Source organism: Hemiscyllium ocellatum, chromosome 6 (genome assembly GCF_020745735.1).
Source record: "Hemiscyllium ocellatum isolate sHemOce1 chromosome 6, sHemOce1.pat.X.cur, whole genome shotgun sequence".
NCBI classification, from domain to species: Eukaryota; Metazoa; Chordata; class Chondrichthyes; order Orectolobiformes; family Hemiscylliidae; genus Hemiscyllium; species Hemiscyllium ocellatum.
Window position 1 is genome coordinate 13,333,462 of NC_083406.1, and position 17,134 is coordinate 13,350,595.

General features: G+C 42.0%; 1 protein-coding gene across 2 annotated transcripts in view; it reads left to right on the plus strand.

The window, feature by feature from the left end:
• Positions 1 to 1,387: 1,387 nt before the first annotated feature.
• The window catches only part of LOC132816639 (nectin-3-like), a 117,467-nt gene continuing 101,720 nt past the window's right edge, over positions 1,388 to 17,134 (plus strand). The window contains exon 1 of one of the 2 annotated variants that reach the window (XM_060826465.1): positions 1,388 to 1,506. In XM_060826465.1, coding sequence (XP_060682448.1) covers positions 1,443 to 1,506 — 64 coding nt within the window. In that variant the 5' untranslated portion in view covers positions 1,388 to 1,442. The remainder of the gene's footprint in view (positions 1,507 to 17,134) is intronic. The other variant, XM_060826464.1, reaches the window with a different exon arrangement.

Genomic DNA, 17,134 nt, shown 5'->3' on the forward strand with positions numbered 1-17,134 from the left:
ATGGGGTGGGGGTGCATATTTGTTTGATGGGGTGAGGGGTGTGTATCTGTGATGGGGAGGGGTGTGTATCTGTTTGAAGAAGTGGGGGTGTGTATCTGTTTAATGGAGTGAGGGGTGTGTATCTATTTGATGGGGTGAGGGGTGTGTATCTGTTTGACGGGGTGAGGGGTATATATTTGTTTGATGGGGTGGGGGTGCATATTTGTTTGATGGGGTGAGGGGTGTGTATCTGTGATGGGGAGGGGTGTGTATCTGTTTGAAGAAGTGGGGGGGTGTATCTGTTTAATGGAGTGAGGGGTGTGTATCTATTTGATGGGGTGAGGGGTGTGTGTATTTGTTTGATGGCGTGTGGGGGTGTGTGTATTTGTTTGATGGGGTGTGGGTGTGTGTGTATTTGATGGGGTGAGGGGTGTGTATTTGTTTGATGGGATGTGGAGTTATGTGTTTTTGTTTGATGGGGTGAGGGGTGTGTATCTGTTTGATGGGGTATGGGGTGTGTGTATTTGTTTGATGGAGCTGGGGGTATATTTGTTTGATGGGGTGTGGTGGTGTGTGTATTTGTTTGATGGGATATGGGAGTGCGTGTATTTGTTTGATGGGGTGAGGGATGTGTATTTGTTTGATGGGGTGTGGGGGTGTCTGTATTTGTTTGATGGGGTGTGGGTGTGTGTGTATTTGTTTGATGTGATTGGGGGCATATTTGTTTGATGGGGTGTAGGGGTGTGTGTATTTGTTTGATGGGGTGTGGGGGTGTGTGTATTTGTTTGATGGGGTGAGGGGTGTATATGTTTGATGGGGTGTGGGAGTGTGTGTATTTGTTTGATGTGGTTGGGAGTATATTTGTTTGATGGGGTGTGGGGTGTGTATTTGTTTGATGTGGTTGGGGGTATACTTGTTTGATGGGGTGTGGGAGTGTGTGTATTTGTTTGATGTGGTTGGGGGTATACTTGTTTGATGGGGTGTGGGTGTGTTTGATGGGTTGAGGGGTGTGTATCTGTTTGATGGGGTGTGGGTGTGTGTTTGATGGGGTGAGGGGTGTGTATTTGTTTGATGGGGTGTGGGTGTGTGTTTGATGGGGTTGGGGGTGTGTGTATTTGTTTGATGGGGTGTGGGGGTGTGTGTATTTGTTTGATGGGGTGTAGTGGGAGAGACGTGTATATTGGTTACCAGCGGCGTGCCCCCTCCCTCCCTCCCTAACTGCCAGCCTGCGGCGGCGGTGGCGCGCGGCACTGCAGCCCGGGAGTTGGAGCTCGCGCTCGCTCTGGCTGTGGCCGCGTGTCCCTGGCGCCGCCCGGGCAAGCGCGCGCTCCCTCTCTCCCTCCCTCCCTCCCTCCCTCCCTGTCTGTCTCCATGCGCCTGTCTCCGGCTGAACCTCCACCCCCTTTCTCCCTGTATCCCTCCTCACATTCACTCACTCACTCACTCACTGACTGGGCTCTAAAATGGCGGGGAGACAGCCTCCAGCCGCAGCACCGTTACTGCTCGCGACGCTGCTCCTGTTACCCGGTAAGGAAACCCACCCCCACCCCCCCAAAAAAAACTCCGCTTGGTATCTAATTAAATGTTTATTCGATATCGGTCCGTTATGTGATTTTTTTTATATACACGCCGGCCGACTGGGGTGTTTCGTTGACTTTTTATTTCGCCGAAATCGACTCCGCCGGGAGGAAAAGTTTCTTTTACATATTTATATATAATTTTGTCCGGTCTGTGAGAGGGAGGTGACAGGGGCCTTGGCTCCTGCTCTGGTTTCCACCCCCTTTCCTCAACATTAACACCGAAACGGACAGCCAAACTTTTCCTCCCTCCCTCCCTCCCTCCCTGTCCCTCTGTCTCTCCCTCTCGAGTTCGGTCTCCGCTCTCAATGAATTGAGATTCGCATCGGGGTTTCTGCCAACTCCGAGCTTTTTAAACCAAAAAAAAATCTGATAACTTTTGTGTGTGTGTGAGAATCTGAGAGTTTCCAACTTCCAACACCCTTCTCTCTCTCTCGGTATGGGGTTTGATTTCAGTCTCTCACACGGGCTTTGATCTGTTTATTTCTCTCTCTCTCTCTCTGGCCGTTGCGGTTTTGTGAGTTGAGGGGTTTATGGTTTGTTTGTGTATGTTGTTGTGGTGGTGGTTGGGGGTAGGGGAGAGGGAATGGGGGTTCAGGTAAACCTGCCCCTGACCTGGTTGACCACATCTTGCTGTTCACCTACAACAACAACAACAAGGGGGCAGCGGGTCGACCCCTCCCCCCTCGCCCCTTCGCCCCTCGCCAGACTGACTGCAGATTTAAACTGTTGTTTAAAATAAAAGTGCATTGCTGGGATGTCACTGGGTTTGTTGCATTTGGAAAACTGTGGTTTCTGTTTCATCTGGGGCAGGCGAGTGCCTCTGCTCGACGATGCATTTCCAGAGCATGTTTGCATTTGGCAGAGCCTTGACTTTCGTGGGAGTGCACCTTCTAAAACGCGACACCTGAAATGGTTTTTTTTCTCAAATAGCTGCTAAGGCAATCGCATTTGAAGTACACTACGTGCCTTGAGTTTTGCAAGGTGTTCGTAGGAAGGGCAACATATGCACAATGGAATGGAATGCAATGCAATGCAATGAACAGATTTGTACAAAGTTCAAGCATACGGTGGAAACTTCCTGCCAGGTTCTAGATAGCGCCTCGTACCCAGTCAGTGAATTCGGACAATTGGTGTACTGTAATGCTCAAAACATAATTGCAATTCTTTTTGATACCAAGCCACTTTGTTTGACCTTCTAATTTTCACGTTAGTGCTAGAGAAACTATACTTATTGCATCAAATGCAAGGCACCAATCAATTTGTTTAAAGGGAAATTTGTCACAGTTAAACGTTTTTATGTTTGCAATTAAAGTTTGTCAGATGATTGGGTCATGCAAGTATTCATATGCCATTGAATCTCTGTTTAGGTGTGCTGTGAGTTTTTAAAAATTTTCCACTATATGCAATTTAGCCAAATATTTGGCACATTTTATGTATGAAAAGGTAAGTGGAAAGGAATCACTGATGTCTTTTTGCGCATTTAAAACAAATTTAGCCAAGTTTTTCACATACCTAGTAGATTTACAGTGGATTATGGCACACTAGAATCAATAAATGGGACCTTCATATTCACAGCTGTTCTGCAATTCAACTCACATTAGCGGCTATAGCTGCCATAGTCCCAGAGGACTGCAGGGCTGCTGTCTCCATTAAAGAGAGCTGACTGGTGGTGAGTTTAATCTGGCTCACCGTGGCTCAAGTGAGGAGCAAGGTTGAGAAGGTGGGGCATATTAAGGGTAACTTCAGCCTGTTGGTGTCACTGTGCATTGCAAACCATCCATCTATCCAACTGAGTTAACATCACAAAAGACATGATATGGAACAGAAACAAGTGTCTATCAAGGAGTGCAGAAGAGGGGTCAACTAAAAACCTGAAGGGAAGGCAACAATAGAATTGAAAATTTAAAAGAACTCCACCTCTGTTAGTATCATTAAATTGCATTTGCATTTCATTTATCTGATACACTGTTCTGCAATCCTCTTGCTCTATATGCTGAATTTGCTTTGTTATTTTCCATATGGGAAATTTAAGAAGAGTTCTAGAAAGGGGCAGTGCACAGTTAAGTTATTTAAGCACCTGTGTCCAAGCATTTAGTGATAGAAAAAGAAACATGCCATACTTTCTTTCCTATTTTTGGGAACATTGTCTTATGTTCAGAATTGTTCTTGTAGGCTTAATGCCTACGAGAATCTTTGCATATTTGTATCAGAAGAGCCTTGTAAACTGGAATGTGGTGAACTGATCTCCTGGAATGCCATACTTATGGAATATTTAAAGCCGATGTTTTCCACTTATCAGTAATGACAAGAATATTAAATTCTGCTTATACTTGTTGGATTTAGCTAGTTAATTATATTATATATCAATTGGAATTACAGTGCTACTTCATAATTTTTCATGTACGTTCAAAAATTTTATACATTTGATTCACTTCAAAGGTAATAATTCCAGCAAATAATTACAGATAGTGTATCAGGCACTGTGCAGTTGAATATATAGATATAAACAGTGACAAAGCTAGAATCTACATTTGACAATGCAGTATTTTCATTAGTTGTTGAGAATTGTTTGTATTTCATTCCCTCCACCAAATATTCTTGAAAGTTTCACAGCTTAACAGATTTTGTGCTAACTTTACTGGCAAGCAGAAATCTTTCAGTAATTAAAGCACTGGGCTTAGGCAACAATATGTAATCAAAGACCTGTCTGTTCAATGGTACAGTTTCAAACTTTGCTTTAAAAAGTATTGTCCTAGTTTGTGCTCGCAGGGTACAGGTTTGCTGTTGTTTTTCCTTTTACACCTGTTCGTGTTTTTTTGGGTTGATTCCTGCTGACAGACTTTGTTGGTACAGTTGTTCTGCAAGCACAGCTGTGTGGATTGATTGCATGCAAACCTGCACAAATGTAATTTGACAGGAAAAGAAGTTTTGAAAATATTTGAACTATGCACATTTTGTAACTTGTAATGCAGTGGCTCTGTTGACCGTGTTTTTAATAGTTATTTTGCCTGGAAGCTTCACCTTACTGGAGACATCAGAATTTGAGATTTTGGGATCTGTTAGATTTGGTGAGTATTTACTTTTGTTTAATGGTGTTTGTATTGAAAAAAAATTAGTTTCCTTGAGTAGATTTTTCTTTGTGTCAGACACTTCTCTCCCATTTCAGGATGAAATGGTTGCTGAGTTGTGACACAAGCATTCAAATAGAGAGCTGCTGCTTTGTTTCAATTAAATATTACACAAAAATCATTTGCTAACAGAATCTCAACATTGGGAGTAATTTAGAATTTCTTACCTAATTTGTCATTCTCATTACATATGATGATAGGAGTAAGCTGCTCTGCCTTTCCAGGCATTTTGGCCATTCAAACAGATCATGGTTTATAAATTCCTTATGGAATTCAAAAAATGAACTTGAATCTCAATAATGAGTCCTATTTTCTTTACACTGAAAAACTCACAAGAAGGAATATCAGTAGGACCAGTAACGTACATGAAAAGCAAAAATCATACTTTTCATTAGCCAGGTTAAGAAATTTCATTATCTCCAAATAAAAATCATTTGCATCTGTAAGCAAAGAAGCTTTATTTTTAGTTTCACTACTTCTGTGATAGCAGACTTAATTCTTGGGTCAGAACTTTGTGGATTCATGCTTCCATCTAAGAGACTGAAGCACAGTACCTAGGTGGGTACTGTACTTCATTCCAATACTGAAGGAGTGTTGTACTTTTGAAGGTGCCATGTTTTAGATGAATCGTGAATGCCCATCTGGTCTGAAATGATATGAAAGATCCCAACAGGGGAAGGAGTTCTTTTGATAAGTGATTATGACTCGATCCCTGCTATCAGAAGTAGACTGAATGTCTGGTAATTTATCTTACTGCTGTATCTGAATTTGTGTAGACATTTTCCTACATTGCAGCAATGACTACTCTTTACAAGTTCTTTTTTGGTGGTGAAGCATGTTTTTTAACATTCTAAAGTATATAAATACAAGTTTTTGTTCTTTTATTGTTGCATTCAACAATTACTGGGAGATTGAAAGAATTACAATCATTATGTCTTGATGTGTGCCTGTTTTCTTCCTCTCCTCCTCCCCCCCCCACTCTAATTCCTCTCGTGCCAGGAACTTTGAAAGGTATTTTTAAGATCCAGAATTGCTTAATTATTTCCGCATTCTGTTTTCAGCTTGATGTCCTGCACTATGACCCATTATTTTTTCTATTGAGAAATGATTTTTGTTTTTTTTATCTTGATGCGTTGCAGTTTTAAGGTTATCAAAACATCTATTAACAAGCTTTGTTTTCATCTAAATTGTAAGAATCTCTTCTATTTCTGCATTATTGATTGCTTTACGAACAGAAATAAATGGCATATTTTTACTTACGTTGCACAGATAATAAAGTATGGCTATATCTGTCTTAACCTAATAATGCAATATTTCCAGAACAGAAATATAGTGCGTTATAAAAAGACCTTGAATGCTTTCAATGAAATGAATAAAACTTGTGGTATTTATTTAATCTCTTTCAGTAATACAAATTTTAAAAATGCTCAGATATTCAAAAATCTGTCACTTCTTGACCTATCCCTTCCTCTTCTTCCAAACATGTCACATTTTTATGGAAAATAACTTGCTTTTTAACTAAATGTATTCAAACACTTTTAATTTCCATGTAGTCTGAATACACTGAATTTTGATAAATGATTAGAAAACTTATGGCATCACGTGACGTTTGCTATCAGCTCTGGTATTTGTTTCTTTTCTATTACCTTCTAAGTTATGACAATGCATATTTGTCATGTATCTTTTAAAAAGTGATTTGCAAGCTTGCAATACTATAATACTATATCAACATTTACAACACATTTGAACTTTATTTTCATACATAGAACTTTACAGTGCAGTACAAGCTCTTCAGCACTCGATTGCACCAACCTGCAAAATTCATCTGCCCATCTAACCTATACTGTTCCATTATTATCCATAAGTATGTGCAATGCCCTTAACGTCGGCGAATCTTCTGCTGTTCCATGCCCCTACTGAGAGAAGAAACTACTCCTGATGTCTGTTCTAAATCTATCACCCCTCAATTTAAAGCTATGTTCCCTTGTGTTAACCTTCACCATCTGAGGAAAACCACCTCACTGTCCAACCTATCTAACCCTCTGATTATCTTATACGTTTCAATTAAGTCACCTCTCCGCCGCCTTCTCTCCAACGAAAACAGCCTCAGTTCCCTCAGCCTTTCCTCGTAAGACCTTCCTTCCGTACCGTGCAACATCCTAGTAAATCTCCTCTGAGCTCTTTCGAAAACTTTCACATCCTTCCTGTAATGCGGTGACCAGAACTGTGCACAATACTCCAGGTGCAGCCTTACCAATGTCTTGTACAGCTGAAGCATGACCTCGTGGCTCCGAAACTCAATCCCCTTACCAATAAATGCCAACACACTATATGCCTCCTTAACAACTCTTGTCAACCAGGCTGGCAACTTTCAGGGATTTATGCAGCTGAACACCAAGATCTCTCTGCTCGTTTAGTCTGCCAAGAATTTTACCATTAGTCCAGTACTCTGCATTCCTGTTACTACTTCCAAAGTGAATTACCTCACACTTTCCTGCATTAATCTCCATTTGCCACTTCTCAGCCCAGTTCTGCATCTTATCTGTCCCTCTATAACCATAACATCTTTTGGTACTACCTACAACTTTGCCTTAATTAGTGCCATCTGCAAATTTACTATCCTGTCCTTCTTTGCCCACCTCCAGATCCATTATAAAAATGGCAAACAGCAGTGGCCCCAAAACAAATCTTTGCGGCACACTACTGGTAACTGAGCTCCAAGATGAACATTTCCCATCAAACATCACCTGTCGTCTTTCAGCTAGCCAACTTCTGATCCAAACTGCTAAGTCACTTTCAATCCTGAAACTCCTTAATTTGTGCAATAGCCTACCGCGTAGATCTTATCAAACACCTTACTTTCATGCATCTGTTTTGTCACCTTCTGGAAGAACTCAGAGGTTAGTGAGGCATGAGCTAGCCTTCACAAAACCGTGTTGATTATTCATAATCAAATTATTCCTTTCCAGATGATTTATAAATCCATTCTCCTATAACCTTTTCCAATACCTTACCCACAACTGAAGTAAAGCTCACTGGCCTATAATTACCAGGGCTGTCCTGACTCCCCTTCTTAAACAAGGGAACAACATTTGCTATCCTCCAGTCTTTTGGCACTACTTCTGTCAGTGATGACATAAAGATTGAAGCCAAAGGCTCTGCAATCCCCCCTTGGCTTCCCAGAGAATCTGAGGATAAATCCCATCTAGCCCTGGGGTCTTAGCAATTTTGGAAGATCTGAAAATAGTTAAAACCTTCTGTTTGTCAACCGTGATCTCACCTAATCTTGTAGCCTGTATCTCTGTATTCTCACTAACATTGCCCTTTTCCATTGTGAATACTGATGAAAAGTATTCATTAAGCGCTTCTCTTAAGTCTTCGAATTCCACATGCAACTTTCCACAACTGTCTTTGGCCATAATCTTACTCTAATAATTCTTTTCTTGATATACATGTAGAAGGCCATAAGGTTTTCCTTGATCTTACCCACCAACAACTTCTCATGTTCTCTCCTGGCTTCTTAGCCTTCTCTTTAGATCTTTTCTGGCTAACTTATAACACTCAAGCCCCTTATCTGTGCCTTCATGCCTCATCCTCGCATAAGTCGCCTCCTTCCTCATGACAAGAGCTTCAAATTCTTTGCTGCAGTAGCTGTTCCTTGAATAAGCTCCACGTTTCAAGAGTGTCCATCCCTGCAGTTTCCTTCCCCATCCTATGCATCTTAAATCTTTCTTAATTGCATCATATTTTGCCTTTGCCCCAGTTATACCTCTTTCCCTGCAATATATACCTATCCCTGTCCATTGTTACTGTAAACATAACCGAATTATGGTCACTATCGCCAAGTGCTCAATTAACTCCAAATCTAACACCTGGCTGGGTTCATTGCCCAGTAACAAATCCAATATGATATCACCCCTTTTCTACAGAAAACGCATTGAACAAAAACTGACCCATCTAAACTACTTGAAGTATAGTATTTCTAGTCAATATTGGGAAAGTTAAACTCCCCCATAACAACTATCTTATTACTTTCGCTCCTAGCGAGAATCACCTTTGCTATCCTTTTTCCTACATCCCTGGAACAATTCAGAGTCCTATAGAAAACTCCCAACAAAGTGACCTCCTTTCCTGTTTTTTAACCTCAGCGGATGAGTCCTCAAACATTCTCTGCTGCTGTAATAGTACCCTTGATTAACAATGCCACGCTCCCGCCTCTTTTACCATCTTAGGGTCAGAGAGATGTACAGCATTGAAACAGACCCTTCGGTCCAACCCGTCCATGCCGACCAGATATCCCAACCCAATCTAGTCCCACCTGCCAGCACCCGGCCCGCATCCCTCCAAACCCTTCCTATCCACACACATGTCCAAATGCCTTTTAAATGTTGCAATTGTACCAGCCTGCTCCACTACTTCTGGCAGCTCATTCCATACATGTACCACCTTCTGTGTGGAAAAGTTGCCTCTTAGGTCTCTTACATTTTTCTCCTCTCACCCTAAACCTATGCCTTCTAGTTCTGGACTCCCTGACCCCAGGGAAAAGACTTTTCTCTGTTCCTGTGCAACATCTAAATCCCGGATTCTGCAACAACCATCCCTGCCTCTTCTTCTCCTCCCCCCCCCCCCCCGCCCAATGTCTTTCAAGTGGCCACAACTTTGGAATCCCAGGTATCAACCCATGCTGCAAGTTCACCCACCTTATCCCAGATGCTCCTGGCATTGAAGTACACACACTTCAAACCAATGTCCTGATTATCGGTGCCCCCTCGCGACCTTTATAAACTTATCCCTGACATCACTACCTGAACTTCTTGTACACTGCAACTACAATTCAGGTTCCCGTTACCCTGCTGCATTAGTTTAACCCCCAACCCCCCAGAATATTGTACCCCTCTGGTTCAGGTGAAGACCATCCTGTTTGTCAAGGTCCTACCTTCCCCAGAAAGAGCTCTAACTATCCAAGAATCCAAAACCCTCCCTCCTGCACCATCCCTGCCGCCACATGTTCAGCTCCGCGCTCTCCCTCTCCCTTGTTTCACTGGCACGTGGCACTGATAACTCTTTGTTCTAGCTCTCAGCTTCTACCCTAGCTCCCTAAAATGTCTGCCTTCAATTCCCCATCTTTCGTCCTACCTCTGTCATTGGTACATATGTGGACCATGACTTGGAGCCCTTTCCTGAAGAAGGGCTTATGCCCGAAATGTCGATTCGCCTGTTACTTTGCTGCCTGACCTGCTACGCTTTTCCAGCAACACATTTTTAAGCTCTGATCTCCAGCATTTGCAGTCCTCACTTTCTCCTGCTCCTCCTTCACCTCAAGGATCCCGAAAACATGATCAGAGACGTCATGAACCCTGGCATATGTGAGACAACAGACCAATCGTGAGTCTTTCTCATTCCCACAAAAACCTCCTATCTGCCCCCCTTACTATGGAGTCCCCAGTGACGAAAGCTTTGCTTCTTTTCCCCCTTTCCCTCTGAGCAACCGGGACTGATTCTGCACCAGAGACCTGTGCCCCATTGTTTACCCTGGTAAGTTGTTTCTCCACCCCTTCCCCCAACTATCCAAAACAGTATACCTGTTGAGGGGAACCATCACAGGAGATCCCTGCACTGCCTGCTGTCCCCTTTCCTACCCCTGACTACCTTCTTCATCTACCTCCTTCACGTGGCTGCGGAGTAACTATCTCCTTGTAACTCCTCTCAGTAACCCCCTCCGCCTCCTGAATGATGCAAAGTTCATCCAGTTCCAGCTCCCTAACACGGTTCTCGAGGACTTGGAGTTGGGTGCACTTCCCACAAATGAAGTCAGCAGACTCACTAGAGGTGACCCTTACCTTCCACATACTGCAGGAGGAACATTTAACTGCCCTAACCTCCAATCCCGCTATTCAAAATTCCCAAATAGACTTCAGGAAAAAAAAACAAATGAAACACCAAAGAAACCACTTACTACCTTACCAACTGACGCACATTTTTTTTTGTTGAGGAAGAAGATGGGTAGGAGATACTATCTGACTAGTGTTTCGGGTAAAGCAACTGCCCAAGTATGTGACCACTCCAACTACATCAGGAACAGAAGCAAAACTGGAACTAAAAGAAATTTAAACCCTATGCAATGTCTAAAAGCTTTGAACCCATGAAAGGACCTGCATAGTTGATATGCAACTGAGTCCATTCCCGCCCTTCCTGGCAACTAGATATAACTCCTTTCTACCACCTTCATCTTGGAAACCCCTGGATTGCCCTGGTGGAGTTCAGCCAATGTTTGCGACCTTTGCTCAGGGCAATCATTCCCTCCCATAACAATATGCATCCCCCACCGTGAGCTGCACTCTTGAGTCCAAGAAGGTTTTAATTCAAGTTGTGATGGCCCTTTTAGGGGCACTGCTTTATTCTTGTAATTGATGATTTTATCACACATTTTTGCCCTGAAAGATAATGGTGAAAAACTTTGACTCCAAATTTGACTGCCAGTCCTCCTTTTGCTATTTGGGTGTATTTACGTTCTGCATAAGCTATTGGGTGTTTGTCTCCAGTGAGCCATTTAAGAGCTAATATTACTCTGCCATATGAGGAGGCATTGCATATCAGTACTTGATCTTTCATGGGATCATAGTGTGCCAGCATGTTAGAGGATTATAGTTATTTCTTTACTTTATTGAAAGCTAGGGCCTTATGAGTCCATTTCCAAGGATGGCATTTTTAGGAGTTGATGCAATGATGCCAGGTTGTGTATGAACTTTCTGTAATTTATCATACCCAGAAATGACCTCAGCTCTTGGACAGACATGGGAGGTGGGGCATCTTTGATTGCCCTTACTTTATCTTCCAATGGATGTCACTTGGTCTTGTTGACCCTGTAGCCCAAGTAGGTCACTTGGTTGGAGGGAGCCTGGGACACATGCTTTTCATTTCCTAGGCGTTCATCTGCCTGGGGGGGCGGGGAAACCTTCGGACTGTATTTAAGTATTCTGTGTTCCTTATTGGTTTTCCCTGGTGACCTGAGGTGGACCTTGCAAAATGCTAGGCAAAAGTGAGGACTGCAGATGCTGGAAACCAGAGTTAGATTAGAAAAGTACAGCAGGTCAAGCAGCATCCGAGGAGCAGGAAAGTCGACGTTTCAGGCAAAAACCCTGATGAAGGGTTTTTGCCTGAAACATCGATTTTCCTACTCCTTGCAAAATGTTCTCCATCGTTCGCTCAAAAATAGAATACGCTGATGATGTGCTATATGGCAGTCTCTTATATTGATGCAAACCCTTATGAGTATTAATTGTCGCATCATTCTGGAAATCCTGGTCTAAACACAATCGCAAGTAAATGCGGTTAATGTCAACCTTCATGATGGATAAATCTCCTGTCATCTTTATGCACCCAGTTCCTTGGCTCAATGATTTTTAAACAAATGGTTAACTTTATCAACGGTGAACTGACCCATCAGGCTTCAAAATTGGTACTGGGTTGATGGTTCCTTCACTTCTGAGTCTTCAGAGTTCTGTTTTTGCTTTTGCCTGTAAGCCAAATGGTATGGGATGGACCTTGCAGAATTGTAGAATTGCTTCCTGGTCAACATGCAAGGTCTTAGTTCCTTCATTGGTCCCCAGATCTTCCCGGAAAATGTCCGGGTATTTAATTAGGACTTCACTCACGCAGATTTCTTTTAATTGAAAAATGTTGAGCCAATTTAGGAGAATCTTTTGCAGCTGATTTTGTCCATCAATCTTGGGCCTGAGCCTTCTAGCACAATCATTGATAGGCTTCTCATAAGGGACTGGAACAGAAGTTTTATCCTTTAACCTACAAAGGTTCCCAGTATCGGTTCTCATCCTAGCTGAAGTCTTGCACAAATGTAACGGCTGGAATGCGCAGAGTTTCATTAAGAACTGGTTCTGCAATCAATGATATGGCCACGCGAGTATCGACTTTCATTTAACCGGATTGCCATTTAACCAGATTTGGGCGTTGATAAACAAATTAAACCCACTGCTGGAGAGTTTCCAGGATATGAACTTTCCTGGATACTGGCCTACAAGTAATCTTACTCCATTTACATCTAGTAGTACTCTGTTGTACTGAATATGCGTATCGAAAACAATTAGTATCTTACCAGGTGGGATCCTGTGGAAATTTGTAACTGTTTGACTGAGACTTGGCTTTATTTTGACATTTTTGCTGTGGGCTGACCTAGAGTTAATCCTGTCAGGAAATTTCCTGAGTGAGGATATACAGTTGTCTGCACTCTAGTGGTGTTTCCCCAACTTCTGGTGGAATGGTGAAGGTGTGCACTTCCATTCGAATACCTTGCAACTCTGATGCTCCACTTGCCGGATTTTCCTCTTTGCTGTTTATATGTGGCACAGATCTGGCCTATTCCCAGAATCTGTGCCACTGAAGTCACCCGGGCCATCTTCCAATTTATGTGGAGATTAAAGATGGACCGGGTCTGAAGAGACTCGATGTATAAAGATCTGGGCAATGGGGAAAAAATACACCCAATGCCACCCTCACCCTGATGTGTGTGGCTGCATCAAGCTCTGCGTGGATCCCTGGTGTGCAAACACCAAGTGTCACTACGTACTGAGGTTCTACCTGTCCCCGGTGTTGTGAAGGATGGGCCTGGCCTCGTTGCCGCGGAATGATCGAAGTAGTTGAACTGTTCCGTATCACCTGTCTTTCGTGGAGAAGTTTATGAAGAAAAACACCTTTTGACCACAAGTCCATCAGGAAGTGGTCAGCACGTAGTGTCCTTGAGACCCTTTGAGAAAAGGAGAGGGAGGATCCTATCGAGCGGTTCCCTGAGCAAACTATCAAAGTCACATATTCACTCCCTTTCGTGCACTGAGGCGAACATCAACTGTGCCTGGAGGATCATCAACTCTGTGAAGCACGCTCTTTTTGGGCGGTCCAAAACCTGTTGATCTTCCAGCTGAAGGAGTTGACCCCGACTGTTGCAGACTGGCACGTTCTAAGGTCCAGGGCTATGTGTTGAGGGATGTGCTGAAGCTTGGGACAGCTGCCACCAAGGTGAGGTGGGGAAAGACCACCATGTAACATCTGCTTGCCTAAGAAGGACAGGAGGTCCATGCCGTCTTTTGGGCTCTGCTGACACCTCAGCTAAATATATGGACATATGATTGATAAATGTACAGACCTGTATATACAAATAAATTCTGATCTCTGTATGCAAATATTTATGTATGTATGGCATGACCAACTGTACAGACCATCAAATGATTTTATGAATAAAGTAAATTTTTGAAATTGAAAAAAAATTCCAATAATACCTGGTTTGAATTTCAGTTGAACTTCAGCCAGTAGGCGTTTTTGCATAGTTCAATAATCTTACATTTAATTAAGGGTTAAGTCAAATTCACAGGCTTCTGTCTTAAACTAGTCAAAAATTGCGATCCGGATTACTCTGGTTCTTGAGTTGCTGAGCAAAAATGTCTGAGTTGAAGGAGGGTTGGGGTCATAATATTCCTTAACGAGATCAATCAATTCTTGAAAGATTTTAGCATCTGAGGATGCCTCAGGAAATGTTAAGCTACTAACGACAGGGAAAAAAAAAACTGCAGCTGTACAGGTTGTCAGGAAAATTGCTTGTTGATTTTCATCTGTTATAGTATCATTTGATTGGAAAAGATAGCATCACCGTTCCACATTTCTGGGCCCAGTCTCGATAACAGGGTTGAACTCATCAAGCTTCCCATACAGAGGCATGATGCAAGAAAATGCATATCCCCAACTTCAAAATGTATGTTGCAAGAGGGTTCCTTCAAGATTGTACTTTACTCGTCTCCACTGAAATGAGTCTTCAGAGACCTGCATCCGTTACCAATCTGCCTTTGTTTACGAATGCATAATCTTTTGACAATATCACTACCTCTTACTGAGTCAGGCATTCAGCATACTGGATGTCCCTGATATTCAAACTTTTGTGTAAGCAAGAATAACAGGCCCAATTAGGGAACTCATATTCTGAGGTCCAGCTTGCTGACTTCATTGCAATCGCTATGCTGTTGAGTCTGCTTCACCATTCTCATGACTGATCTGGGGATTCAGCTCCAAGTAGATTCCATCTGATTCCATATCCTTGATTCCTGATGAGACCAATAATCCATGTAAATATATTCAATGATACTGTATCTGGGAGCTTCTGAGGATATGCCGTTCAGCTTCTCTGTTTTAAAGGTACAAAATATGGATTTCTCTGTTCTGAAATATTTTCAATTTATTTATGTGAATCATTTTAATTATTTACTTGAAAGCTATTTCTGCAACAAACATTCCTGATCTATCTGTTCTCAGTTTCTTTCAGAACAAAAAGTTTGCTGCCAGTTTTTATACTCAAACATTCATGCTGTACCATGGTTAATAAATATGTTACACTTGTCGCAATCCTATTTGATTGTTATTTCAGTCATTAATTTCCTTGTGTAGGTATAGCTTGCAAATAGTCAGACATTTGGAGCAGAACATGATCTATCCTTCTCAATAGGATCCTGTTGTGTACCTGGTGTAGAATGATTGATTGACTGCTTACAGTTATGCGGGTCAATTTGACCCTGGACATCCAGCATATACAGCTCAGCTTAGGATCACTTGGGATGCCAAGGTTGAGCAGTCTGGCTCAATTTGAGTCAGTGGCTGGGAAAAAAATACAAAGGATGGCATTTGCACAAAGAGTGGCTATGATTTTACCACTGATTTATTGAAGGAAACTACAACTGATTCAAAGTTGCGTGCCAGATTTTTCAGTCAGTGGTATTGTTTTCAGGAGCATCAGCAATCACATGCTTACCTTTTAACATATCTCGACCAGGGCTTTCATTCTTGGCTGGAACAATGAAGGCTTGATGTGGCCATCTACGGTGAAGACGAGTGAAGAGGAGGAGTGCTGAGGACATAACCATTTTATGGGATCAGATTCTGAATTTAGTTTTTCTTTATAAACCTGAAGTCTTTTGGTTGGGTTAGTGAGTCAATTGTAGATGAGGGAATGATGGTGGACAGTTGAATTCTGGTGGTGAAGGTGGGTAGCCAGGTCTGGTACAGATGAGAATATGAATGGTGGGCTGGTTATACTGTTAACCAATTTACACCAGAGATTAAATGGTGTGACATTTATAGTGTACTGTTGGATTTAAAAAGTCTGTTGAATCATTTTGTCTTGCACACTTAACCAGGACAGAATCTCCAGGGAAATTTACACTGTGAAACAAAAGTGTAGGTTTATTGGTCATTTACCATGAAGCATGCATCATAAAACAGTTAAAGGGCAAGCTTTTTTAAATTCATTCCAGACTAGTTGATTGTCATCAGCACATTGCTAAGGTGAATGTACTATGGAATGGCTATCCATCAAGTTTTAGTTGAAAGACATGATGTTTAAAGTTTTTTGATTTTCTAAGAATTGGATTTTGAATGGGTAATGAGACTGTTTGTACATGTAAATGAGCCACACTACATGTTTGACAATTTTAAATTGGTTGTTCGTATAATTTGTAGCACAATTAAGTTTGTTTAGCAAGTGCTGTTCAGTCACAGAATCATATCTGATGTTGAAAGCTTCTGATTGTAGCAAGCATAGACTAGTTGGTTGACTAAAATCAATACTCTTCTGCAAAGTGCCAAAGAGCTATTGCTATTTGACCTGATCCACCAATCTTTGAGATTCACAGCCTTCATTCCTGGCGTACTGACATTGAAATTCATATTCCTCGTTTGAGGGATTTTTCAGCTTGAAGGTATCCTGTTAATACAGAATGTTGTAACACTTGCTCAGAGCTTTGAGGCACCCCGCCATTACAATCTTACCTAAAGAAGAATTGGCACTTTTCAAGACCAAAAGTGGTGTTATTAGGCAGATTTCATGAGTTTGCATGACATGTAGTGATCTAATTGAGGTACCTGTTGTCATGTAGGGTAGCTTTGCATCCTACTGAGCATGAAATTGTGATGACGAGCAAATGCCTTTGCCCTGTTTACGAATTACTGACAAGGTCAGCCTTATAAGGTATACACATCTGTAGGAATCCCAGTGTGTTTTAAAAGGTTCTGTAGAAGGAGCTTAGTGGTGCTTGAGATACTAAGCAAGCAAGAAGCTTTACCTTGGTGTTAATCTTCAAGAGTTGCTGGAGCTGCACTTATCTAGGCAAGTAGGAAGTACTCTATCATATTCTAGAATTGTGCGTTTTAGATATTTAGGAGACAGTATGTGAAATACTCACTACATTCCTTTAATCTTGCTGATATGCAGCTTTCTGTGTGCATCAGCTTGAGGAAATGGAAGTTGATGCATCCATGCACTCATTGGAGTGCACAGACCTTCTAAGTGGCTGCGAAGCTTAGGAAGAATATAATTTTCTGTAGAATTCCTTACCTTTGATTTGCTCTTGTAACCAAAGTATTTGTAAGATTCACTTTCTAGAAACTCCCAAG